At 41.1% G+C, this 26,334-nt stretch overlaps 1 protein-coding gene across 7 annotated transcripts in view; it reads right to left on the bottom strand.

Annotated features, from left to right (window-relative positions):
- The window catches only part of NR2C2 (nuclear receptor subfamily 2 group C member 2), a 98,008-nt gene extending 72,218 nt beyond the window's left edge, over window positions 1–25,790 (bottom strand). For 5 of the 7 annotated variants that reach the window (XR_003518473.2, XR_003518472.2, XR_003518474.2 and 2 more), the window contains exons 1-2: window positions 21,876–25,790; window positions 6,381–6,464 (exon numbers count right to left, since the gene is read on the bottom strand). Coding sequence is in view for 1 of the 7 variants with exons in the window: in XM_027586447.2 (XP_027442248.1) it covers window positions 6,381–6,440 (60 nt within the window). In the remaining 6 variants the exon portion in view is untranslated. Of the gene's footprint in view, window positions 1–6,380; window positions 6,465–21,033; window positions 21,052–21,875 lie in introns of those variants that run through there. The other 2 variants (XM_027586448.2, XM_027586449.2) reach the window with 2 other exon arrangements.
- Window positions 25,791–26,334: the final 544 nt, after the last annotated feature.

Below are 26,334 nucleotides of genomic sequence, written 5' to 3' on the forward strand. Positions count from 1 at the left end.
GAGCTTGCTGTTTCCTATTTCAAGCCAAACAGAGTATTGGCCAACTTTCAAATCTATGTATATGTACTACACTTCGACAAGAAAATTAAAACTTAAATGTCCAGTTTGTATGAGGGCAGAATAACAGAATTTAATGTAATGAGTTGGTCTTCTGAGGACACTGGAAACCTGAAACCTGAGCAATGACTTTGCTTTTTCCCACTTGAGGATGTAGCTTTGCCAATATGGAGTTTTGTTCAAGAACTGGGAGAGCCATATGTTTTTAAACATTCCCTTATATGGAAGAGTTGTTTTCTCCAATGGTGATGCAAGCCCTGCTGATAAAAGAATAATGGGGTCGTAAGAATCTGGCTATTTTCTCTGTGGTGACAGGACCTTCCTATTCAAAGAGGATCTGATGGCTGAGAGCCCCTTAGACAGCCTGGGGCCCAGGAAAATGCCTTGCCAAGATCTGCGAAGCCACCACCCTCCCACTGGGTAAACATACACTCACCTTACAGTTTGGATGCATGAATGGGCTCTTTCTGCCAACCAGTAAGTAACTCGAAATGCTCTAACAAGTTAACTCCTAAATTTCTCTGACTCAAAACATTGAGTTAAAAAGTGTCTTTATTTCATGTAGGCAATATGAAGAAACACTAAGACTGGATGTTTCTGTGTTTTATTATTTCCAGCCATAGAGGGAAATTTTAAATGCTTAAAAAATAGTGAAGCCCTTTCAAAAATCCATTTATTTCATAAATGAAAAGCAAAACTAATGCTATTATTATAATTCAATCTTCTGCTGCTATAGTTACAAATTCTCAACTATCCCTTTTTAAAAAATTAACCATATTGGGGGCACGTGGATGACTCTTGATTTCAGCTCAGGTCATAATCCCAGGGTTGCGGGATCAGGCCCCCAAGTCGGGCTCTGCGCTCAGAATGGAGTCTGCTTGGCCCTCTTCCTCTGCTCATCCCCTCCACTTGCACTCTATCTCTAAAATAAATAAATAAAATCTTTAAAAAATTTAACCATATTGTTCTTTATCAAGTTTCATAGTCAACTCCATAGCACAAAGATTTTGCAGAAGCTTGAATTTAGCCACGCTTCTGACACTCTGTCCATGGAAAGAATCAATAATTTGTTGAATTGTTTAAATAAGAGTGTTAAAATTAAAACTTGGAAAATGAAGTTTGTATAAGGACAATTGTCCATAACCTGGAAAACTAAAAACACTGTTAGTATTTAGGATATTTTAAAAAATGAACTTACTGGATAGTGATTAAAGGCCTGGGTTCTGATGTCACTCACATAGGGGTTTGAAACCTGGCAAAGTAATCTCATCTCTCTACCTCTCAGTTTCCTCATTTAAAGTGGGGAAAGTGGGGCGCCTGGGTGGCTCAGATGGTTGAGCGTCTGCCTTCGGCTCAGGTCATGATACCAGGGTCCTGGGATCGAGTCCCGCGTCGGGCTCCCTGCTCCTTGGGAGCCTGCTTCTCCCTCTGCCTCTCTCTCTCTCTCTCTCTCTCTGTCTTTCATGAATAAATAAATAAAATCTTTAAAAAAAAAAATAAAGTGGGGAAAGTAATACTTTCCTTGTAGTGTTAATGGAAGTATTAAATGAGATGATAAGCTTAGCATAATACCTGGCACACTGTATTACATAGTAGATGGTATATAGCTATAAATATTTTACAAAACTGGAATCAAACTGTATATATGGTTGTTTTTTAATGCATAGTTTATTGTATATGTAAATCATCCTTTACTATTTTGGGAAGTAGGTAATTCTAATTAATAAGTGAAAGTTATCACAAATCCCTTTAGGTTTCTGTCCCCCATTTCTTTTTATTCTTTTATACTGGAAAATACTTTCTAATTTTGGCAGTGGCATCTGGCTGCTTATGTACTGTTTTTTAAAAAAGTTTTATTATTATTATTATTTAAAGACTTTATTTATTTACTTGAGAGAGAGAGAGAGAGCATGAGTCAGGGTGGGGGGAAAGGAAGAGGGACAAGGAGACTCCCCGCTGAGCAGGGAGCCTGATGTGGGACTTGATCCTAGGACCCTGGGATCATGACCTGAGCTGAAGGCAGATGCTTAACTGACTAAGCCACCTAGGCACCCCTAAAAACAGTTTTATTGAGATATAATTCATCTACCATATAATCTACACACATGAAGTATACAATTAAGTAGTTTTTAGTATATTCACAGAAATATGCAATCATCACCACAGTCAATTTTACAACATTTTATCACCTGAAAAAGAAACCTCTTGGGGCGCCTGGGTGGCTCAGTCGATTAAGCATCTGCCTTCAGCTCAGGTCATGATCCCAGGGTTCTGGGATCGAGCCCGCACTGGGCTCTCTGCTCGGCAGGGAGTCTGCTTCTCCCTCTCCCTCTGTGCACACAAGCACACGCTCTCCCTCTCAAATAAATAAATCTTAAAAAAAAAAAACCCTCTTTAGGTATCACCCCCGAATACACAGCCCTAACCAACCACTAATCTACTATCTCTGTAGACTTCCCTATTCTGGACATTTCATAAGAATGGAATAATATAATATATGGCCTTTCGTGACTGGCTTCTTCACTTAGTATAATGTCAAGTTTCACCCATGCCCTAGCATGTGTCAGTACCTCATTACTTTTTATAGTAGAATAATAGAATATTATATGTATATACCACACTTTGTTAACCATTTGTCAGTTGATGGACATTGCCTGTTTCTACCGTTTGGCTATTTTTAATAACACTGCTATAAATACTTGTGTTCAAGTGTTTGTATGGACATGTTTTTGTTTCTCTTGGGTATACAGTTGACCCTTGAACAACACAGGTTCGAACTGTGTGGTACACTAATGCACAGATTTTTTTCCCATAAATACTGCTGTAAATTTTTTGGAGATTTGTGACAATTTAAAAAAACTTGCAGATGAAATGAATAGTCTAGAAATACTGGGAAAAAAAAGTCAGGCACTATTGTAAATATATGGTATATAATACATATAACATAAAAAATATGTTAATTTACTGTTTGTGTTGTTGGTAACGCTTCCTTCCGGTCAACAGTAGGCTATTAGTAGTTAGTTCCAGGGAGTAAAAATTATACATAGATTTTTGGTTGTACAGTCGTTGGCACCCCAACCCTGGTGTTGATCAAGGGTCAACAGTATACCTAAGAATGGAATTGCTGGGTCATGTGGTAACTCTATGTTTAACTTTTTGAGGAACTGCCAGACTATTTTCCAAAGTGGCTACACCATTTCACATTCCCATAAGCAATGTACGAAGTTTCCAATTTTTCCACCTCCTCACCAGCACTTGTTATCTGACTTTTTATTTCTAGTCATTCTAGTGGATGCAAATGGTATCTCATTAGGGTTTACTTAGAGTGGAAATTAGTGAATGGACAATACAAAAACAACTGAGAAAAATCAATGAAACCAAAAGGTGGTTCTTTGAAAAGATCAACAAATTGACATACCTTAAGCTAGACTGACCAAAAAAAGATTAAAAATTACTAGACTCAAAAATGAATGAAATTGTTACTGAACTAAGAGAAATAAAAAGGATTATAAAGGAATACTGTAAACAATTATATGCCAACATGTTAGATAACTTAGATAAAATGAATAAATTCTCAGAAAGACACAAACCACTAAACTGACTTGAAAAGACAGTATGAATAAACATACAACAAATGAAAAAGACTGAATTAGTAACCAAAAAGCTACCTGCAAAGAAAAGCCCAAGCCCATATGGCTTCACTGCTAAATTCTACCAGACATTTAAAAAAGAATTAACACTAATTCTTCATAAACAATTCCAAAAAACAGAGAGGTCACAGAGTTTTCAGGTGGCAAGGCCAGGATTCAAATCTAGGCCATCTGACTCTATAGTCTACAGTCTTGACCACTATATTAAACTGCCTCTCTGAATAACTGAATAAATTTGAGAACATCTTAAGCCATCAAGTTGTTACTTTGTATTATCCAACTTTTGTAGTTTACCCTGGTATTTATGGCTTATCTGGTCTAGAGACAAAAAGGTTGATCTGGGGACCTGAGAGAAAATCATTTACATGATTGACAATGTTGCTGTATCTCATTCATTGAGCAAAAGCATGGCACCTACTAAAGCTCTTTATACATTTTTATTTCAATGACTTCTCACAACAATGCCATGAGATAGGTACTATTATTACTCCCATTTTCTAGACAAGGAAACTGAGGAGCAAGGCAGTCACCCATATAGCAAATGGCAGAGCCTGAATTTAAATCCCAATCTGTCTGGTCCCTGCAGATCTTTTCTACTATGGAAAGCCTGTCCTTTTCTATTCACTCTTCTAGTATGGCCCGTCTCATGCTTGACCCCCCACCCTTGATAGAGCTCTTGGTAAGCAGACACCCAGCCTATTATTTACCTGTGTGCCCTCGCTGGCCGACAAAAAGAGAAGGGGTGTGTTCCTTCACTGTCTGCTGAATGAATAAACAACTATCCAAAAGTGACTGTTAATAACTCCTCAATTTAGATACTTCATTTCCTCTCAATTACTACTTAGCACTGAAATGATGAACTGCAGGCTCTCTCTTTTAGCTCATCTAATATTATATAGTTATTATATGTAGCTTAAAGTTAATAAACTCAAAATTTCAAAAAACAAACAAAAATTTCAAAGAATACACCACACATACTTATCCCTTGAACTAAAAGCAAGGAAATCGAGGGGATATTTTAAATAAGATTGCTTTTGCACTCCAAATTAACAATGCCTTCTACTTTAGAAGTCTCCTAAGAATGCACTTTTTTTTTTTGTCATGGGAAACAATACTTGCACTAATATATGAAATTCCATTTCCTGAAGGAAGTAAGACATTTGACAGAAAATTTTAGCTAGCAAATTTTCTGATTGCATACACAAAACAGATTAGCCTATAAATTGCTGTAGATGACTATTTTAAGTTCCTATACTAATCTCTTCCCTTAAGAATTAATGACGACCTCTTGGGCAGTGATCCATACATCAGTCTCCAAGGCAGCTTCAACTGGAAACTGTATTAAATGCAAAATAACCCTAACTCTTTGAAAAATCAACAATGATTTCCAAGGTAATTATTCCTACCACAGGCTAAAGCAACAAATAAACACAAGCACTTTAAACTTAACACTTTCACAGCTCTGATAACCCTTTAAAAAATGCAATATTAAAAAATTTACGAAATCCACCTGCTTTCATCTTCAGTTAATATTAATTACTATTTCCTGGGGGAAAGAGATGATTAGCCTTAAAGTTAATGGTTGATCAAAAATTTGGAAAATCTGCTCACCATTTTTATTTGTTTAAACTGGCATGTGTGTTCTTACTTATCTTTTTAAATTCTTTCTTTAAATGCTCATTTTTGGGGGGTAAGTTTGCTTCTTTGCCTTAGAAATATGAGTATTGGTTCAAAAGTGTGAATGTGAATCCTTCTAATGGTTCCTGGTTACAGTATGATGCATGTTATTGGAGGAACTTTGGAAGAAGTGGAACAGAACTAGGTCAGTGTACCATTCGCCAATTACTCCTGTCTTTGAGCCTTGGTTTCCTCACCTATAAAACACGAACGATCATACCAACTTCAAATGGATGTTGTGAAGACTAAAGCCCTTGCATGGTACAGATCTTTTATCTGGCCCTACTACTTTTCTCCTTTACACCTCAAGGTGCCTGAACATACCAGCTATGTCATGCCTCTGTCCTGACCTTACATAGGTTTCTGACTTAGGGTGCCCTCGTCAGCATCAGCTTCAGAGTTCCTTACCCTACTTCTTTGGGTCTGTCTGACAAATGCTTGTTATCCAAACCCTCTCCAGGATCATGTTCTTCACATGGAGTTACACTTCTCATCCTGATTTATAATTACTCCTTAACCAGGTTCTGAGGCTGCTAAAGGAGGTCCAATGGCTCATTTACCTCTAGATTTCTCAGTACCTACCCAAATCCCTAGCACGTGGTAGTTGGTCAATAATGACTGCAAAGTGCACAGAACTGGGCTTTCCACCATACCACAGTTTTAACAAAGTATCAAATGTGCAAGAAACTAAGACAGAGCCTTGGAGTTAAAACTATAATCACAAGTTTGATAAGCATTGGATTCTTTTAGGTTTAGGTTTAAGGTGAACTTTTAAAGTCACCTTATTATATGCAGCTAGGCCACCTACTCACGCGAAGAAACATTAGGAACAAATGTTCTTGTTATTTTTACTTTTTCTTCCATGGCAGCATCCTGCTTTGGATCTGGATCACATGCTGACTTCATTGGGACTATTTTCAAACAACAGAGCACACTGATGTACTTTTCCTTTCAAAAGCAAGGGTGCCAGCTATTGTGCTAGCCCCTGTCACTCACCTCAGCCACCTGCTGGGTCCCCACTCTGTGCTGAACCAGCCCCTCCATATTTGTAGCCATGGTGAAGCAAGATCATTAGAGAACCTGTTTGGAAAGATGCAGCAACTTCTATCAGGTGGGGAGAAACCAGGCTACTTGAAAAATATTAGAAATAAAAATTCATCTTTGGTACTGTCTTGTGCAGATTCTGCCCTCTATAGAAGACACAGCTACAAGGCTAAGCATATCTGGATATGCTGTGCCAGCTTCTTCAATTACAGGTACCAAAATTAATTAGCAGAAACATTTCAATTTGGAAACAAGACTTCCCCTGGTAAACACAGTCGAAGATGAATTCAGAACTTTAATTATCAAGTCTCTTGGGTTGTAACAGCTTGGTTCACCTCTCAGGGAGGTGGGAATCACACTTTTTTGGATAGCTCCCTGTCACAGTATGCTGAAAAAGAAGGTGGCTATCTGAGAAAGGTATGAGATCAACGTTAGATACGGAGCACTAGATTGCTATCAACAACTATACTTTTACCAGTGGCAATGTGAGAAGCAAAACCCTGTCCAGGCGCTAACACAACTCACTCATAGGCTGAAAGGCAAACACCAGCACTGACCAAGAAAAGCAGTAAGGAGACTGCATTACTAAAGTGCTAAAACGTGGGGTAAAAATGTGGTACCCATAAATTCATCAATTTATATTTAAAGTCCTCATTAAATAAGAAAACCAGATAATTCAGCTTTCTATTAATAGAAAAAATAGTGCCATCATTTGTAAAAATCAAGAAAAATCATCTAAAAACCAGAAAGTGTGCTAGTCTCCTGGGGAGCATCCCTTGAATGCAAGCACTGTTAATGCAACAGACCGTCTCTTCAGGTCTAAAGACACAGCTCCACTGAACAGTCCCTGACCCCCTTCCAATAACTCTTCCACAAAGAATCCAGGATAAAGAGATTCCACTTTGGACCTAATTCCTGGACAAATCAGAAAGACTTTATTACTGACGGCACTGGTCTCACAGTGAGTATGAGAAAAAAAGCTCTGGTATAATTTATTTCCGGCAATACATAGAAAAACTATACAGTACTACCAACTACATAGTACTACACAAATGCATACACAGTTCATTTGCTTGGCCCTCCCTCGACCATAAACTAGACAATGCAATTTTACAAAACACTTCCATGTAGTTCTTACCTCAAGTATTATACTTGTAAACACTGATCTCTATGAAACGTTTTCACCCTCTGGTAATTTTCCAATGATTCTATCTACTATTAAATAGCCATATTTACTAACATAATTCCCCTTCAGATTATTTTATTGCTAAAATAGCAATGAGAGAGAAATGGTGGCATGAAACTGTGACTGACAAATATAAAACAACTGGCCCCTGCCTCCAAGGAGTCAAAATCCTGTAAGAGTGGGTACTGTACCACCTGCTACAATGAAACCAGGTCACCCGTGTCAGTGATTAAGAAAAACACTCTGGTCTTCTTTCCCAGTTACGGTTTGGTTCCAATTAACAGAAATGGAAGAAAAAAAGCATCACTTCATGGGTACCAGAAGTCTATTGACAGTTGTTAAAAACATTATTATTGCATGTTAAAAGTCTAGAGTTCTAATCTTTTTTCTCAAAATAGTAAATAAGTCTCTAGGAAATCAAATGGGTAGATAGCTAATAGGTATTTTATATTAAGAAATAAAATCCAAATATGCAGCTGCAACTATTAATTTTATCACTTTTAGGTCTTGTTAGTATTTCTGTTGCTGTTATTAACTGCAGTTTGCTGCAAGAAATGTATGAATTTTAATATTACAGAAATATCCTTATGGAAATATTGAATAGTAGAGAAACAAAAGAACACTAGAAAAGTATATCTTTCTATTGGGTTTCCCTAAAAACAGGTGGCTTGATTCCTTCAAGTTTTGAGCTGAAGCAGATTTTACAGATGACTGCCTGATAGACTTTGTAACTCAGAAAACTTTCCATAATGATTCCTTTAACATTAAATTTGTAGGACCAATCAGCCTCAGATAAGGCTGATGGGAGGGCCTGTCCCAAGATACTGCTCATGACCAGTGATTATAGATACTAGGTCATAGAGAAATAGTAGTTAATCTGTTCAGCTTAAAAAAGCTAAATATTCTGGATATTCTAAATATTAAGCTAAGTATCTTCGCCTACCCTGTGGTACATTTGTTTACCTTCTTTATGGTGTCTTTTGATGAATGGAAGTTTTTAAATTTAATAAGGCTGAATGTTCAACATTTATTTTACAGGTTGTACTTTTATGTTTTATTTATGAAAATTCTGTCCTACCCCAGGGTCATAAGCATAATTTTATGTATTTCTTATAAATGTTTAAGAGCTTTGTCCCTGTCCCTCACATTTAAGGCCTCAATCTATGTGCAAGTTGATTCTTGAGTTTGATGAGAAGGATCCAATTAATTTTCTTCCTGTGTGAATAATCAATTTTCCAGCACCATTTCTGAACAATCTATCCTTTTCCCTCCTAATCTGTAATGCCATGTCTGTCCTATTGCAGGCTTCCCCGTATGTGTGGCTATAATTCTCAGTTCTCTATTCTGTTCCACTACTGTTCTACTTTTCTCCATGCCACTACCATTATCTTATTACTGCAGCTTTACAAGAAGTGGTGCTTTCTGTTAGGGCAAGTACCCCCCCCCCCCCACCTTGCTCTCTTCTCCACCCATCAACTTCCTGGACCATCTCAAGCACTCAAAACCAGAACAGCAACCTTTCTTTACATATTTGAATTCTTACAATTCTTGATCTCACTGTTGGTTTTCTCCCTCCAAAGCAACTTCAGGCATCATCAACAGCAACTTTCAAAGCTACTTAAAATGAACAAGGAGGAATGTGCACCTTCTGGAAAAACAAGCAGAGACAAAGAGTGAGAATAAGAGTGGGAGAGAGAAAATGAAAGAGAAACTATGAAAAGCAAGTGCTTTCAATAAAGATTTAAATTGAGCAAGAGCAGGTGAGAGGCTTATTTCAGAAAATTATTTTCCATCATTTTTGAAAATATGTTATCACAAACCATATCCTATCCTCACATATAAATAAGAAAGAGGCTTCTCCTAGGATATCACAATATAAGAAGCAAACTAAAGTCCTCAGGCAATGTCAAGTGAGGGAAAACATTTAACTCAAGTGCACCCCAGAAAAAAAAGATAATGTCAGGGGGTAAGACTCTCACATGAGAGCTTCTCTTACTGCTACTGCAGCCATAGGCAGTCCTAGAGACAGAAAGATCACAGTGAGAAGGAAGGGTAGAGTGTTTTGGAAAGGGTCCTGGGCAATGGTTGTCAATTAGGGGTGTCCCCCTAGAATGAGAAGCTCCAGGGGACAGTTGGTTGTGTCTACATGTAGCTTGAAAAACCATATTCACTAGCATAATATAATTTTGCATTTGATCTGAAAAAAGAGAACAATCTATTGTCTGGATACAACAAATTAGACAAAGCATTAGCGATTCTTGGCTGGTGGAGCTAACAGTAAGCATAATACTGATAGTAACTAACACTTACTGAGTGGTCACTATACTCCAGGCACTGTAGTAATAACCACTGTGGACAAAACATTAAAGTAGCTCTTGGTAAAGAAACCCGAGGTCTTCAAGGGCTGGCGCTTGACCGCTCAGCTCCTTAACCCTTGAAGATTGCCCACATGCACAATGCTTCCGAAAAAGAGCCTGATTAGTCGCCAGAAGAGCTGTTAAGACCAAGTATCTTCAGTAAAAAAAGCTACTACAGAGTATTTTCCTATGGTGGTTTTAAACTAATCAAATTCAAGACAACTAAACCTTTTAAAGCAACTGCTGTGAACTAGGCAGTGAACTAAAAAGGAAGAAAGAAGGAAGAGGAGGAGGAAGAGAAGAAAAGTCCTTGTCCCTGAAGAACTTAAGAAGGAACCTGTAATAGCTACACAATGTAAATGCTACAATGAGTAGCCAAAGGAAAAAGCTTCTCTCTGCCTCTGGGAGCCAATGACAGGTTCCTAGGAGAAGAGCTATTTAAACTAGGTCCTGAAGGAAGACTGGAAATTTAGCAAGCAAGGAATGGGATGACAGGGAGAGAGTTCTAGGCAGAGGGAACGGCTCATACAAACTGGCAGGTATGAAGGAGAATGGCGTATTCGAAGAACAGCAGACAATCAGGTGGGAAACTGCTGGAGAGGTCAGGGGAAGAGAGAAGCTGACACTGTTGACAAGAGAGAACTACCAGAGGTTTGTCAGAGAAATGAAACAATCACATCTGGATCTTAAAAAAACAAAACAAAACAAAAACCCCTTTGGGCAACAGTGTGGAGAGATGGAAAAGGAGAGACTGTATGTGGGAAGGCAGTTAGAAAGTGGTGGCTAGAAAGACTAGGAATGAAGGCAGAGTCTTAAACTTAACTTGAACTAGTGAGTTTTTCCTGTACTGCACACAGATGACAACAGGGCACAGCATATAAAACTGTGATACTGGGGCGCCTGGGTGGCTTAGCTGGTTAAGCATCTGCCTTTGGCTCAGATCATGATCCCAGGGTCCTAGGATCAAGCCCCGTGTCGGGCTCCCTGCTCCATGGACAGCCTGCTTCTCCCTCCCCTCCTGCCTGTGCTCTCTCTTGCTATCTCTGTCTCTCTCTCTTAAATAAAATCTTCAAATAAATAAATAAAAAACTGTGATACAGACTACAGAATGATGGAAGTAAAACTATTATTGCTTGGCCTTATGTGGTGGTAGGTTTTATAATATAAATCCTTTCAAATACAAATAGAACAATATCACTCTTTTAACAACAAAAAACAGAGAACACAATGAATCAACTCTGACTCTGAATCAACTCTTCTAGGCTCACAAAAAGTGTAGAGCTGACCAAATTTTGCAACCAGGGTTTTTTTTTTTGTGACTCTGAATCAACTCTTCTAGGCTCACAAAAAGTGTAGAGCTGACCAAATTTTGCAACCAGGGTTTTTTTTTTTTTTTTTCATTTTTTTATTACTGTTATGTTAATCACCATACATTACATCATTAGTTTTTGATGTAGTGTTCCACTGTTCATTATTTGCGTATAACACCCAGTGCTCCACACAGAACGTACCCTCTTTAATACCCATCACGAGGCTAACCCATCCTCCCACCCCCTCCCCTCTAAAACCCTCAGTTTGTTTTTCAGAGTCCATCGTCTCTCATGGTTCATCTGCCCCTCCGATTTCCCCCCCTTCATTCTTCCCCTCCTGCTATCTTTTTTTTCTTTTTTAACATATCATGTATTACTTGTTTCAGAGGTACAGATCTGTGATTCAACAGTCTTGCACAATTCACAGCGTTCACCATAGCACATACCCTCCCCAATGTCTATCACCCACCCCCCACCACTCCAGCAACCCTGTTTGTTTCCTGAGATTAAGAATTCCTCATATCAGTGAGGTCATATGATACATGTCTTTCTCTGATTGACTTATTTCACTCAGCATAACACTCTCCAGTTCCATCCATGTCATTGCAAATGGCAAGATTTCATTCCTTTTGATAGCTGCATAATGTTCCATTGTATATATACACCACATCTTCTTTATCCATTCATCTGTCGATGGACATCTTGGCTCTTTCCACAGTTTGGCTATTGTGGACACTGCTGCTATAAACACCGGGGTGCACATACCCCTTTGGATCCCTACATTTGTATCTTTGGGGTAAATACCCAGTAGTGCAATTGCTAGATTATACGGTAGCTCTATTTTCAACTTTTTGAAGAACCTCCATACTGCTTTCCAGAGTGGCTGCACCAGCTTGCATTCCCACCAACAGTGTAGGAGGGTTCCCCTTTCTCCACATCCCCGCCAACATCTGTCGTTTCCTGACTTGTTAATTTTAGCCATTCTGACTGGTGTGAGGTGATATCTCATTGAGGTTTTGATTTGGATTTCCCTGATGCCGAGCGATGGTGAGCACTTTTTCATGTGTCTGTTGGCCATTTGGATGTCTTCTTTGGAAAAATGTCTGTTCATGTCTTCTGCCCATTTCTTGATTGGATCATTTGTTCTTTGGGTGTTGAGTTTAAGAAGTTCTTTATAGATTTTGGATACTAGCCCTTTATCTGATATGTCATTTGCAAATATCTTTTCCCATTCTGTCGGTTGTCTTTTGGTTTTGTTGACTGTTTCTCTTGCTGTGCAAAAGCTTTTTATCTTGATGAGGTCCCAATAGTTCATTTTTGCCCTTGCTTCCCATGCCTTTGGCGATGTTTCTAGGAAGAAGTTGCTGTGGCTGAAGTTGAAGAGGCAACCAGGGTTTTTTAGTCAAGCAGGGCTACAGACCCCACTGTAGTGAAAACTGGGCTCTCACTGCGAACACCTGAAGTCAGTCGCCAGGATAGACCAGCTATGCTTTCCACAGGGGCAGGTTTAGGAGCCAGTGTCTCAAATAACAATAAACAAGTCCTGGGACAAGGAAACTCTGTCTTCACTGACAGGAATGAGTGAGCTTGCCTTACCCTTCCCAATAACTGATTCACATCATCCATATTTATGCAGTGCATGGCCCATGATTATATAACACTGAAAATATCTAGTCTTGATATTTTTCCATTTAAACAAATATATCAGGTTTCTGAGGCTCTGACACTAAGCTGATTGGATATCATATTGCATGAGGTTACTGTGAAGGCTGAAGATTAGATCTTAAATATGTAAGTCAAGAGCCTAATACTGTGCCTGGCACATAGTAGACATGCAATACATGCTAGCTACTATTGGTATAAGGATATGGTGACACTTTCACTTTCTCAAAGAAATTTGAAAGCAAAAATTCAAACTGTATAATGTGTATTATTACTAGGAATAGGTCTCTTATTCTGACATAAGAACCACATGAAATGTGTGTGTATATAATATACACATACATATAAAATATGCTCACACAGCATTTGTAATTCATTGTTAAAACCTGTGCAAAATGAAAGGCTTGAATTAGGATACATCTCACAAATATTTAAAGAATATAACTTATTAGTAATATATAGTATATTTATTATATATATTTATATTAATAAATAGTAGTAACTATTTGCAAAATACTACTGGGTATAGAACTTCTTGATAGGTATGAGGTATCTGGTTTAAGTTTTATTATGCTGTGATTGTCAGAAGTCTTTTTATACTCATGGGAAAATAAAAATTGAAGAATCTGGATTGCCTGAGAGAGAATTAAAAAATACACAGGTGAAGACTTGAAATCCTAAATCAAGACCTGAAATCAGGAAATGGAAATCAAGTGGCATATTGAGTATAATATAAATGTTCATCAACAGAAAACATGCTCACTGGAATGCCTCAAGTTCAGATATGCAACCTTTTTTTTTTTTTAAGATTTATTTATTTGAGAGCGAGAGAGTGAGTGCATGTGGGGAGGGAAGAGGGAAGAGGGCAGAGGTCGAGGGAGAGAGAGTCTTACGCAGACTCCGTGTTGAGCAGGGAGCCCAACCCTGGCTGGATCTCATGATCCTGAGCCAAAACCAAGAGTCAGACGCCTAACCACTGTGCCACCCAGAAGCCCCCAGATATATATATCCTTTTATCAGAAACCCTGACATTATTTAGACTTAAAGATTATTTAGTTTCTAGGTCAGATGATTTCCTGCCCTCCATAGGAAACCTATTTCTTCATATTACAAGTCTGCAGTATAAGAAAGCAATGGTATATGTGTGATGGGGAGGGGAGGGGAGGGGAGGAGTGAATGAATAGTGGGGAAGAGAAGTGACTCTCATCTACACGGAGTTCCTATTCTATGGGAGCAGCACTACAATTTTCTGTATGAGACTGCCCCTAAATGTACATAATGTGTATATGTATAATGTATACACTTGTGGGTGATTAAATCCCTTACCAAGGGCCCAACTGTAAAGGCTATATGCACTCTCTTTTGTTTCTATTACTCTGAACCACGGATAGAAGGATGGAAGGAAAGCAGGATAGATTTTCTGAGCATCTACTATATGCCTTACATCAAACTCGGCATCATTTAATCCTTAACATACCTTCTAAGTATTATTAGCTCCACCAATACAGATAGAAGAAACAGACTCAGAATTTTAATCAACTTGTTTCAAGTCATCCAGTTAGTAAGAGATGGACTTAAGATTCTAAGGCCTCTCTGCCTCTAAAATCACAACATTCCCTGTATACCACAGTGCCCTTCAAAATAGTTTCCCAGAAAACAGAAGAGGAGGCAATTTTAAGAAGTGACAGACCAGTTGATTATCTAAGGGAACAAACTGCTTACCTCAATAAGCTAGATCACTTAGTAACTCATTTATACCACTAATTCCAAAATATGTGATTTATGTTCAGTATTACTCACAGATTTCTGACCTGGCTCCACTCAGATAGTAAGTAACATGACAGTTCTTCTGGAACTTGAACACACTTTTCCCTTAAAATTTTACCTATCTAATAATCACTTGATTAAAATAATGAGGATAATTTTACTATCTTTTCTTAAAGTAAAAATTTTTACTAAAGTACAATATGCAAATAAGAAGTGCACAATTCATAAATGAAACCCTCAGTGAATTTTCACTAAGTGAACACACATGTACACACCACTCAGATCAGAAAACATTACCAGCACCCCCAAAAGTTTCCCTTGTACCCCCCATCGTCATTTAGTTCCCTTCTCTCTCCTGACTTCTTTTACCATGGATTAGTTTTGCTTGTTTTTGAGCTGTAATACATTTTTTTGTGTCTGGCTTCTTTTGCTCATTATTTCTGGGATAAACATCAACAGTTAATCCATTCTCACTGTTGTATAGTATTCCAATATATATGGGGATCCAATAGATTCCAACAGTTAATCCATTCTCATTGTTGTATAGTATTCCGATATGCCATAATTTATGTATCCTTTCTATAGCTGATGAACATTCAGATTGTTTCTAGTCTGGAGCTCTTATAACTAGTGTTCCTATGAACATTCTTGTACATGCCTTTTGATGCAATGCTACCTTTTCTTCATTTGAAAATTTTCCTATTTTAAAAAGTCGACTGTCTTCCTTCTTCAGAAAAGAAACATATTATAAATTTAAAATTTCAAGTGTCTGTATTGTATTAAATAAGTCAACAAATATATTCTACTTTTTTTCTTAAGTAGGCTTCATGCCCAGCTTGGAGCCCAACATGGGGCTTGAACTCATGACCCTAAGATCAAGACCTGAGCTGAGACCAAGAGTTGGATGGTTAACTGATTGAGCTACCCAGGCACCCCAACAAATATATTCTAATTACCAGACTTTTCAGCCAAGGGTTGGCATGTACTTTGCAATATGTGCTTTTAACCTTAGTGAAAGGTGATTTTTCAATAATTCCAGGCTATTCACTTAATCAACCTAGTAAAAACATGCATTATTACAGAAGCAATGGAGCAGGGGGAGAGAAAAAGAATGAGGACAACACAAATGGCGTTTCTGAAATGTTTCACAAATAATACAATAATTAGATTCAAGTTCAATAAATACTACTGGGGCAAATGCATCATGAAGCCTGCTGGCATTGTATGACTTCCCAAGAGCTGTCCAATCTTTGTTGTTTATCTTTCTCAGCCAAGACCTGCTTGCCACATAGAAGCAGGCAGTTATTAGAGTTCTTGAGGTTGCATGTGTGAGCAGCCAGGTAAGAAACCATAATTATTATTTTTCTTTTTTCTTTTTTTTTGCATAGCTTCTATCAATACATGAACAATAAAGGCAAATAAGGTAGGGTGCCTGTGTGGCTCAGTTCGCTGAGCGTGCAACTCTTGGTTTCGGCTCCGGTCATGATCTCAGGGTTCTGGGATGGAGCCCGTTGGGCTCTGCGCTCAGCACAGAGTCTGCTTATCCCTCTCTCTCTGCTCCTCTCCCTTCCCCTGGGTTGCTCATGTCTGTGCACACGCACGGTCTCTCTCTCTAAAATAAATAAAATCTTTAAAAAATAATAATAATAGGGTGCTTGGGTGGCTCAGTCAGTTAAGCATCTGCCTTCGGCCCAGGTCTCGATCCCAGAGTCCTGGGATCAAGTCCCACATCTGGCTCCCGGCTCAGAGGGGAGTCAGCTTCTCCCTCTCCCTCTGCCCCACCCCACGCACAGGCGCACGCACTCTCTCTCTCAAATAAATAAAATCTTTAAAAAAAAAAAGGCAAGTAAGGTGGCTCCAGTAAAGCCATGAAGCCTTCAAGTTTGAGTCTGCTCCCACAAGCCCCTCACTTCTCCCACTCACTTTAATATTCTAGGCCCCAATATCTCCCATACCTCCTACTACTAATCCAAACAGGAGAGAGCTATATCCCTGTTTATGCTTGGAATGAAACTTCTCTCTACAACAATTTTAACATTTCCAGGAATTAAAATCTTTGGGGTTACTGTCAATAAAGAATGAAAGGTTTAACCTATTAAGACTTCAGGCCTCTTATTATAGTGGAGGAGGTAATTTTTATTGTCTCTAAACATCACACTGTGCACCGGAGGTTGGCTTTCATCCTTACAGGCTACCTGGAGTCTAGGGGTGAATCAGAAAGGAGAGTTGAGTGTCTGAGCTAGCCTATTCCTTTCGCATCTTAAACAATTCACCTCCCATCCTTCTACTCTAAGATTTCCAGATGCCAGGGGCATGAATCTGCTCATACTGTCCTTCTAACGTGCCCCACGCCAGTGCCTTGATATGGGCTTTCACCTTCTCTGTTCAGTCCCCCTCATCATCACTATAAGCTATGCTAGCTGAATCGCTGATCTAAAACTCTCTAGCACTCAGGGCACTGAGGAGCGCATGGGAAGCAGGTGGCAGCAGTGTGACAGGTGATGCAGGGAAGGAATGGCAGGATGGGAGGGATCTCAGCCTTTAGGCATGTCAGGTTGAAGGCAAGTCAAACTCCAACATATAAGGAAGAACGTATTTTTTACAATGTGTGACAGGAGCACAAATGTGTCTATCAGCTTAAAGGTGGTAATCATACGTGGAGGGAAAAAGTCAACACTACTGAAGCTCCTCACAACCAGTAATGAAGTAAAGAGAGATGAACTAACTCTGGCTGGGGAGCTTTGGATCAGGTGTGAGGCTGGACTTGATAAGCTTTAAGATGGATTTCTTCACAGATTCTCCCTAAGTGGTATTGATTAACAGGGACCAGCATCTACTTTAGGGGGTGCTTTGGGACTAAAGGAGCATTTGGCACATAGGTAAGAGAACTCAAAAGATAAAAATTCCAAATGAGAGCCCTCAATAGGTCACACTCAGACAGCTAGATACATGAGGCCAGTGGTTCAGTGCTATCACTGAGGGGGGTGCTACTCTACACAGGCCCACCTACCTTGTTCTCTAAGTCATTTGGACAACTGGCCCCTACTCCTGGCCCCTATGTTGGCTCACCCCTCCCTATATGACAAGTGGGGAATGTATAAGCCTCTAAGAGGCTACCTATTCAAGGTTCCAGACACATGCTGCACTGTCACTTGACTCCTTGGAAATAAACCTGAAAACTTCCCACCAGTCCTCATAAAGTAAGGTTATTACACAGGATTTTTCTTCTTTCTATTAAGGCATGTTCCAACAAAACTTCAAGATCACCATAAATACAACTGTTGAAGGCAATAAATAATTTAATGATATAAAACATGTAGCTTTTTCATTAAATTATCAGTTCTTTCCTTACCCTGAGTAATTAGTTCAAGGAATCAAAAGTGTTAAATTGAATAAGTGATACCAAAAATCCTTGAACAGGATAGAAAAGAAACATCCAAAAATAAAGAATTAAGTAAAAATGTTACAAAAATGTCCTATTTACCAGACTTTCCATAGAAGCTTGACACATCACAAAAATCTGCTTTTAACCTTGGTAAAGCAATTAAAAGGTGATTTTCAGTAACTCCACTGCATGACTCAAATTATTGTTGGAAAGATAAGTATTTGAAATTAATGGCTACAGAGACTTTCAACTCCCAACTCCCTGCAAACCCACCAAAGTCTTCTTTACTGTTCTTTGATCCTCTGTGATAGAGAAACAAAGACCATCATTTTTAATTTCAAGAAAATCACATGGATGCTTTGTTTCTTCACTTAAAAGAAACGACATGATTATATTTGGGCTATTTATTAATGAGTTCCATATGAATTAAATTTAACTTATAACTCAATTATTATCTATTTCTCTTAAAAAAACACAAATCAACATATAAGTGGGTAAAAAGAGATTAATCTGGGTTCTTTTATTCATATTTATATCTCCAGGCAGAGCCACATCTGTGAGGGACCAATTCCTAAATTCATCCAAATACTTGAACAGACATTTTATTGCTGGCACTGCTATCTGAATGCCAAGCAAGCCCACATAAAAAGGCACCATTAAGGAGCAGCAACTTAGTTATCAGTGATACCATAAGTTATCAACAATTCATTCACTCAACAAATAGTACTAGACACTCTGCTAAGTGCTGGAAACATAATGGTGAGTGAAATGATTCCTGCTCTCACAAAGCTTACAGTATGGTAAGGCGAAGAGATATCAATCAATCATATAAGGAGTGTAATTAAAAAGTGAAATAAAGCTCACAAGGAAAAAGAACACAATATAAAGTAAAAGAATCTGATCTAGACAAACAGTGGGCATCGGAGAGGACGTCCCTGAGGAAGTGATGCTTGAGCTGAGACCTGCAGGACTGGAGCAAGGGGGGAGGTATGTGAGGGAAAGGGCAGGCATACGAGGATTTCAGGCCAAGAGAAGAGCACCTGAAAGGGCCTGGGGTAAAGGTAAGCCGCATCCTCATGGAAGTCGAAGGCAGGCCACTGTGTTTAGAGCACAGGGAACTAGGGGTACAAGGATAGGAAAATGGTAAGTTTTTAGAAAGGTCTTAAAATAGGAGGCAGGCAGGGGCGCCTGGGTGGCTCAGTTGGTTAAGCGACTGCCTTCGGCTCGGGTCATGATCCTGGAGTCCCGGGATTGAGTCCCACATCGGGCTCCCTGCTCAGCAGGGAGTCTGCTTCTCCCTCTGACCCTCTTCCCTCTCATGCTCTCTATCTCTCGTTCTCTCTCTAATAGATAAATAAAGTCTTAAAAAAAAAAAATAGGAGGCAGGCAAATGGCCTCTACTATAACTTGGGTTCTGGTGGGGCTTCAACAACATAATGCCTTTAAAGGAATTTTGTAAATTGTAAAGCACCCTTACTTTCGTAAGTACTATTTACTTCAACTACTTTGTTTTCTAAATAAACTTTCAGCCTGGATGCCAAGGGACAAGCCAAAAGCAGAAGAGCTAAAACTAGAACCCCAGTGTTCTAATCCAGTGTTTTGCCCCTATACCACACTGCCTAAAAATTTCACTGTTTATATCACTTAACTAGTCCAATGTCTTTACCAGACAACTAGTGCTTCATAATGACAACTCCAATTATGAGTATGTCAGGCAGTTTTCTAAGCTCTTTATTTACATTAACTTATTTAATCATCAATTCTAGAAAAAAGGTTCTATTATTGTCCAGATGAAAACACTGAGGCTCAAAAAAGTTAAGAAAATTATTCAAAGTCACACAGCTGGTAAATCTTGACATTGTTAACCACAACACTATTTAGCTGCTGCTTAAACCATTTTACATGTGTGTTTGTACATATGCGGGGGGTGGGTGGAGAACAGAACTCACCTGTATAAAACCACATTCACCTAATTGAGGACACCAATCAGCGTACTGGTCACCTAGTGCCTAGGGTATTAGTGGGGCCTGGCAAATACTTTACGAACTAAAGATGGATATAAGGGACTAACAAAAGACTTGAATCTAGAAGTAAAGTGATTTTCTGATGCTTTCGCCCTCAGTCATGTAATACATCAGCAATTCACTTGATAGCTGTATTTTCCTTGTCTACTTTTTTATTGTTACATTGAAGATTTGTTCTCCACTACCTTTGTCATACTTCACAGACTTTAGCCTGGAGATAGAGTGGGATTATGGAAAAAGGACAATGAACTAGTTTCAACCACTTTCCAGCCACAACTGGCCTGTTCTCAGTCACTCCAGACACTTTCCCTCCTGGGCCTCGCTCTCCAGAACACTATTCCTTCCTTGGGTTCCTCAGTTCAAACATCACCACCTTTCCCGAACATCCAATCTAAATCAGTCTCCTCAGGCCTTCTTTAACACATCACTCAGTTTCATTTCATTTCTTTCATGAAACTGACCACTCTTTAATCATCTCTTTAATGTCTATTCACCCCAACTCCCAATTCTAGGAGGGCAGGGGCTTTGTCTAGGTGGTTCTCTGGATGTATCCTCCAGAGCCCCAAACTAGGCAAATATCCATTTAATCAACGAATGAGAATTACTTCAGATTTATCTCTGTTCTATCAAGCCCTCAATACCCTTAAGCTTTCCACTCCTGGTGGCTCTACACCCCGTTTTCAACAGGAACACCATCTCTACATTACTTTGAGGTTCACAAAGTAACCTGGACTCCATTTTCTGAGCAGAGCCCCTAAAACGATCTCTCCCCATTTTACAGTCCAGGAAATTGAGCCTCGGAAGGGATTCGCCCGCAGCCATGCCGAAAACACGGGCAGGAGCCCCGACGGGTGTCCAGGTTCCGAAAAGCCCTTCCCACGAGCCAGCGCCGTGGATTCAAGGTGCTTCATCACCTTTATTACTATTGTTCTACCGCACTCATTCAGGACGCGTTCCAGGCCAAGGGAAGCCGCCCGGCCCCTCGCGGTGTCCCCGAGCGCCCCAGACTCTTAACCCAGGCCGCGCCCCCGCGCGCCCCGCCCCCGGCCCCGCCCCCACCGCCCCGGCCTCACGCCGCGCCGCGGCCTCTGCTCCCGCCCTGCCTGGGCTCCCGCGCCCCGCGGGGGCCGCCCCCTCCCGCCCGAGCCAATCAACAGAGCCTCGGGGGTCGGAGCCAGAGGTCCCAGCCCACCTATCTGGGCATCAATTGGTCGGGACAGCTGTCGCTCACGAAGTCGCGCCCCGCACCCGCCTCCCTCCTTTTTCTCCACCCTCCCTCCAGAAAAAACGGCGGTTGGGCCGCGGCGGTCTCCAACGGCGGGCGGGAAGCGGAGGGGCGAGGAGCCGGGGAACCAGGGAAGGAGGGACTGCAGGGAGGAGGAGGATAAAAGGGAGGAGGAGGGGAGTCTGGCCCAGCCGGAGCCATCTCCATCGAGAACAAAATGGCGGCGCTGGCGGAGGGCCAACTGTGAGGCGGGGCCGCGGCCATTCCCCCTCCGCCCCCACCCTCGCGCCGGCCGGGCCGGTCAGGGGGAGCCTGCTCTCTTCGCCCGGCCGCGGGCGGGGAGAGGAGGGAAGCGGCCCGGCCCACTATGCAAAGCGTCCGGCGGCGGCGGCGCCGCCGCCGCCGCCGCCGCCCCGTGGCAAAGGTAAAAGGGTCGGGTTCAGCCGCCGTCGCGGCGGCTCCATGTCCGCGCGCCAGGCCCGCCCCCTCCGCCGCCGGCCCGAGCCCGCCCCGGCCCCTTTTCAATTTTACCTCAGGATTTGGCGCCAAAGCAGCCTCGAAGCAGGTCCCGTGTCTGCGGCGGGCGGCCCCCGACGCGGAGGGCAGGGCGCGGGGAGGCCGGCCTCCCGGCGTTGGCGGATGGCGGGAGCCCCGGGGCCGTGGGCTCGCGGGGCAGCAGGCGAGAGACGAGACGCCGAGGTGGGAGCGGGGGCGGCGGGGGCGGGCCCGGGGGCGCCGCCGGGGTCGCGGGGAAGGGGGGGTTTGTTATTGTTTTTGTCAGTGAAAGGTCAGAGTTCGTGACCCCGGTGCCGCCGCCGCCGCCGCCCGCGCGCTGGTAGGAGGAGGGCGAATGTTCTTCTTCCTCTTCCCAGCGCCAGCCTCGCCGCGGCCGCGGGGGGCGGGCGAGCACGCGATTGGCTGAGGCGCGCGCGCGCACCGGAACGCCGCGGCCGGCGCTGGTCCATCCGGCCCCTCGGCGGCCCGCGGGCCCGGCGGCGAGCGAGCGGGAGTTGGTGTCGGCCCTGCTGGCCGGGGAGCCTCTGCCCCGCACTCGGTTGGCACAGCCGCTAGGCGAAAATGAAATTTCAATGGCGCGGACGCCTCTGTTTTCAGGGCAGAGGGCCGATTGGTCGTCTTAAAACCCTGGGAACGCGGCGCACCGTTATTCGGGTGCAAGCCGGCGCCTCCTGGGGGACCGCGAGTTCCTCGAGGCTAGGTGGTTTCTGTGTTCTCCCTGTGATAGCCTCCATCCCGGCCTCCCGCTGAGCTGAAGCCTCTGTTGATTGAAGAAGCAGTCTCCCAGCAGAGAGCCTGTAGGTTAAGTGGGTGGTTTATTGGTGGGTATTGAATTGTTTGTGCCCTACTCTTTACGGATGGTTTTTATTTGGGTTTTAAAGGTCCCCAGCTTCTGGCAGTATTAGGTAAAGTTTTGAAATCGTCCAACACCTGTTATTTATGGTCTTTTAGTGAACACGTGACCCAAATCTTAAGTCCTCTCCACTCTCCCCGCTCTTTGGAACTAGTGAACAGTGATACATAAGTGTGTGTAAAACAACTGCAAAATTGCTTCTCTTGGTCTTAGGAATTTTGGGTTGTAGGTTTTCTTTAGATATTTCTCTCTTTTTAAGTCGTGGTTTTGACTTGCTTTGGGAGATGTGGACCACTTATTTTTCCTAGATGACCCGAAATGTTTTGGTTAGACTCTTCCTTGATCGTCATGCTTTGTAGGAGGAAGATTCCTTGCTAATTGATTTTTTTTCTTGCATTTTTCTTGTTTGTTATGAATAAATACTGATCCCAAGATGGATGGGTTAACCTTTTTTCTTAAACATTTGTGCTTTGATCAGGCTGACCCCAACTTTGAGTATTTTGTCCGAAATCTTATATTTCTATTTGATAGGAAATGCTTTAAACACACCATTTTTTTCTTTTCCCATGTTCTCACCTCGAAAAGAAGTGGGGGAAAGAGTTAAATTTGTAATGTCTTCCCTGAAGCTGGAAGGGGTCTCAAGAAATGATACGGCCCAGTCCTCTTCTGGCAGGAAGATCTTACAGGAGAGGTGGGTGAGAACCAGAAAGTTCAAGTGATGTGCCTATGGTTACACAGTATTTTGATGGTAAATCCTTGTAAACATGGACTGTTTTTACAATTGCATTCTTTTTCAAAAATTAGTTTTTTAACGTTAAATAAAAGTTAAAAAATAAACGTTAAACGTTAAATAACGTTAAAAGCCGTTTTTAACGTTAAATAAACACTTCCAGATACAGTGTAAAAATTCATACATCAGTTTTGGGTTTTTCTTTTTTGCAAACACAATTGCACTAATTTTGAAGTAAATATTAAACAATCATTAATGTTTCTAACATGGCCTATCATTAGCACTGTGAACAAGGCACAGTTACTTCATTTTACTGAGGTGTAGGAACTGAGGCCTGGGTAAGGTAAGCAATCTGCCAAATGTTACAGATGCAATAAGGGAAGCCAGAGCTGTGATCTAGTCCTTTTGACCTTAAGGTTTATGCTGTAAAACCATGCTGTATCAGTGGCCAGATGTTCACTTAAAGGTTAGTTGTTTAATATTAAAAGTAGTGTAGAGAGGTGCCTGGGTGGCTCAGGTGGTTAAGCGGCTGCCTTCAGCTCAGGTCATGATCCCGGGGTCCTGAGATGGAGCCCTTCTTCTGTCTCCTTGCTCAGCAGGGAGTCCGCTTTCCTTCTCCCTCTGTCCTTCCCCTGCTCATTCTCTCTCAAATAAAATTTTTTTTTAAAAAAAGTAGTGTAGAAAGGGTTCATAATCTTGGGCAGCTTTTCTTTCCCGGAAAACAGATGCACATGTACAGAGACAGATTGCAAACAATATCAGCAGGTAACAGGCCTCTGCAAGCTGAAATCAGTGCTGCCATAGTGCCAGTTTTTTTTCTCCATTGTGTTTTTGCTAGAAGTCTTTAAAATATATATATGTATGTTTATTTTTATAGAGTGCACATGCGGGGTGGGGGGGTGACAGAATCTTAAGCAGGCTCCACTCAGTGTGGAGCCCATCTCGGGGCTCAGTCCCATGACCCTGAGATCATGACCTGAGCCGAAATCAAGAGTCAGATGCTTAATAGACTAAGCCACGCAGGCAGGCACGCCTTGATAGAAGTCTTTTTAGTGAGAGTGTTTTAGCAGCTTTAATCACAAAAAAAATATTCAAGTTGTGTCATACTAGCTATACTTTTTTTTTACTGTTAATGAGTATCCACATTTTTATCAAGAGTGCTTTTAACATTGTTTTATCTGCCTTTAAATATTAAAGGGTTCTTGACTAAGGGGTGCAGTAAAGAACTGCCAGGCCCCAGTGGTTGTGAAGCATTAAGCTTTGGGTGGGGCCTGGCATCAGCACTTCTGAGCATCACAGAGAATTCTGATGTACACTACCAGCCTGAGCCACTGATTAATTCCAAAAAGGCGTGGCAAAAGAATAACAAGACAAAACTTTACATTTTTTGAAATGCAGTTGTTGGTTTTTTTCAAACTGACCACTCCTGAAGATTATTCATTCACAGGGACAGGGGCTTGACAGGATTGATGATACCCAGCTGTTGTGTGTGCATCTTCTTGGCACCCACCCAGACGGTGAGCTCTGTATCGAAATGTTCCTTGTCCCTCTCTCTCTCAGCCCTTACCACAGTACCTAGTAAAGATGGGTATTTACTGAATCAGTGCTTTGCCCAGCAACAGTATATGGTGAACAATATTCATATTATCATCCCACTTTTAAGCTGAACTCAGTGAAAACAAAGTTTGGTGACTTCCTTGAGCTGGGATGTGAGCCTGGGGCTGTTCGCTCCTTGCACAGTGCTCTGTGGATGAGACCCAGGTGTTCCTTTCTCTTCCCTCTCTGTTCTCTGGGCAGGTATTTTTTTCACAACACTTAACTAGTGTGTTCTTCACTCAGTCATTAAGTAACTTGTCTGTGAGCTCCTTGAAAGCAGGAACAATATCATGCAGTTTCATTTTGTACATAGGACAGAGTAAACATGTTTTTTTGCCATCCAGGGTTATTTAAATAATAAATGTCAATGAAAACCAAATTTTGGTTAAATAATAGTTGTATATGTGCTAAAATTTTCCAGTTATTATTAAGCAAAGTTGGTTTTTTTTTTAACTTGTAAAGATACTGCTTTTTTGGTAGCAGAAATGATGGTTTTCCTTATTTTTGTGGACTGTGGGAAGGCTTAATTACCTTCTCAAGTATTTATGTATATTTTTGTATCAGCTCTTCTATAATAGCTTATGCTTTATTGCTATGTATAGTAATTTATGAAACTTACATTTATATCATTTATATAATTATGACGTTTATAAAATAAACTGTTAAACCTGATATAATTCTTTTTAGCCTTATTTTTGAAGTGTGGAATCTAAACAGATGTAATCAATAAGTACCAGATTGCCTGTTCCTTACACTCACATCATCCTGTTAAATCTTCACAATAACTTTGTGAAGTGGATGGTATTATCTTGTTTTTATAGCTGAAGAGGCTGAGGCCTTAAACAGGGGAGCATGACTTCTCCAAAGTCACATGGTTGGCAGGTGGTGGAACATTTATTCATAGTTATTTCTGCTTATTTCTCTTCTGTCCTTGAGAACTTTGAAAAGAAAACCGTCTTCCCACCTCCATGATTCTGTCAGAGTCAAGCTCTGTCACAGTAGAAGGCTATTTGGAGAGGTCTCAGATTCTGTGTACTTGGCCCTTGCTTTTCCCAGGAAGAGAAAAGAGACTGAGCCTGTGGTAGACTGGTGGGAATGGAACGCAGGGACACTGTGAGAGTGAGTTCCTGAGTCCCCTCCAGAATGACTTTTGCTGGGAATTTCTGACCTGAGGCTTCCTGGGCCTTGAAAAGGTATGATTACAAAGTTGTATTTGGCTCAGGTATCTTGGAACATGTGGAAAGTTAGATTATCTTCTCAGAAAAATGTGCCTGCCCTTCCTTGGTCCCTTGTTT

Source organism: Zalophus californianus, chromosome 1, assembly GCF_009762305.2.
Source record: "Zalophus californianus isolate mZalCal1 chromosome 1, mZalCal1.pri.v2, whole genome shotgun sequence".
Taxonomy (NCBI): domain Eukaryota; kingdom Metazoa; phylum Chordata; class Mammalia; order Carnivora; family Otariidae; genus Zalophus; species Zalophus californianus.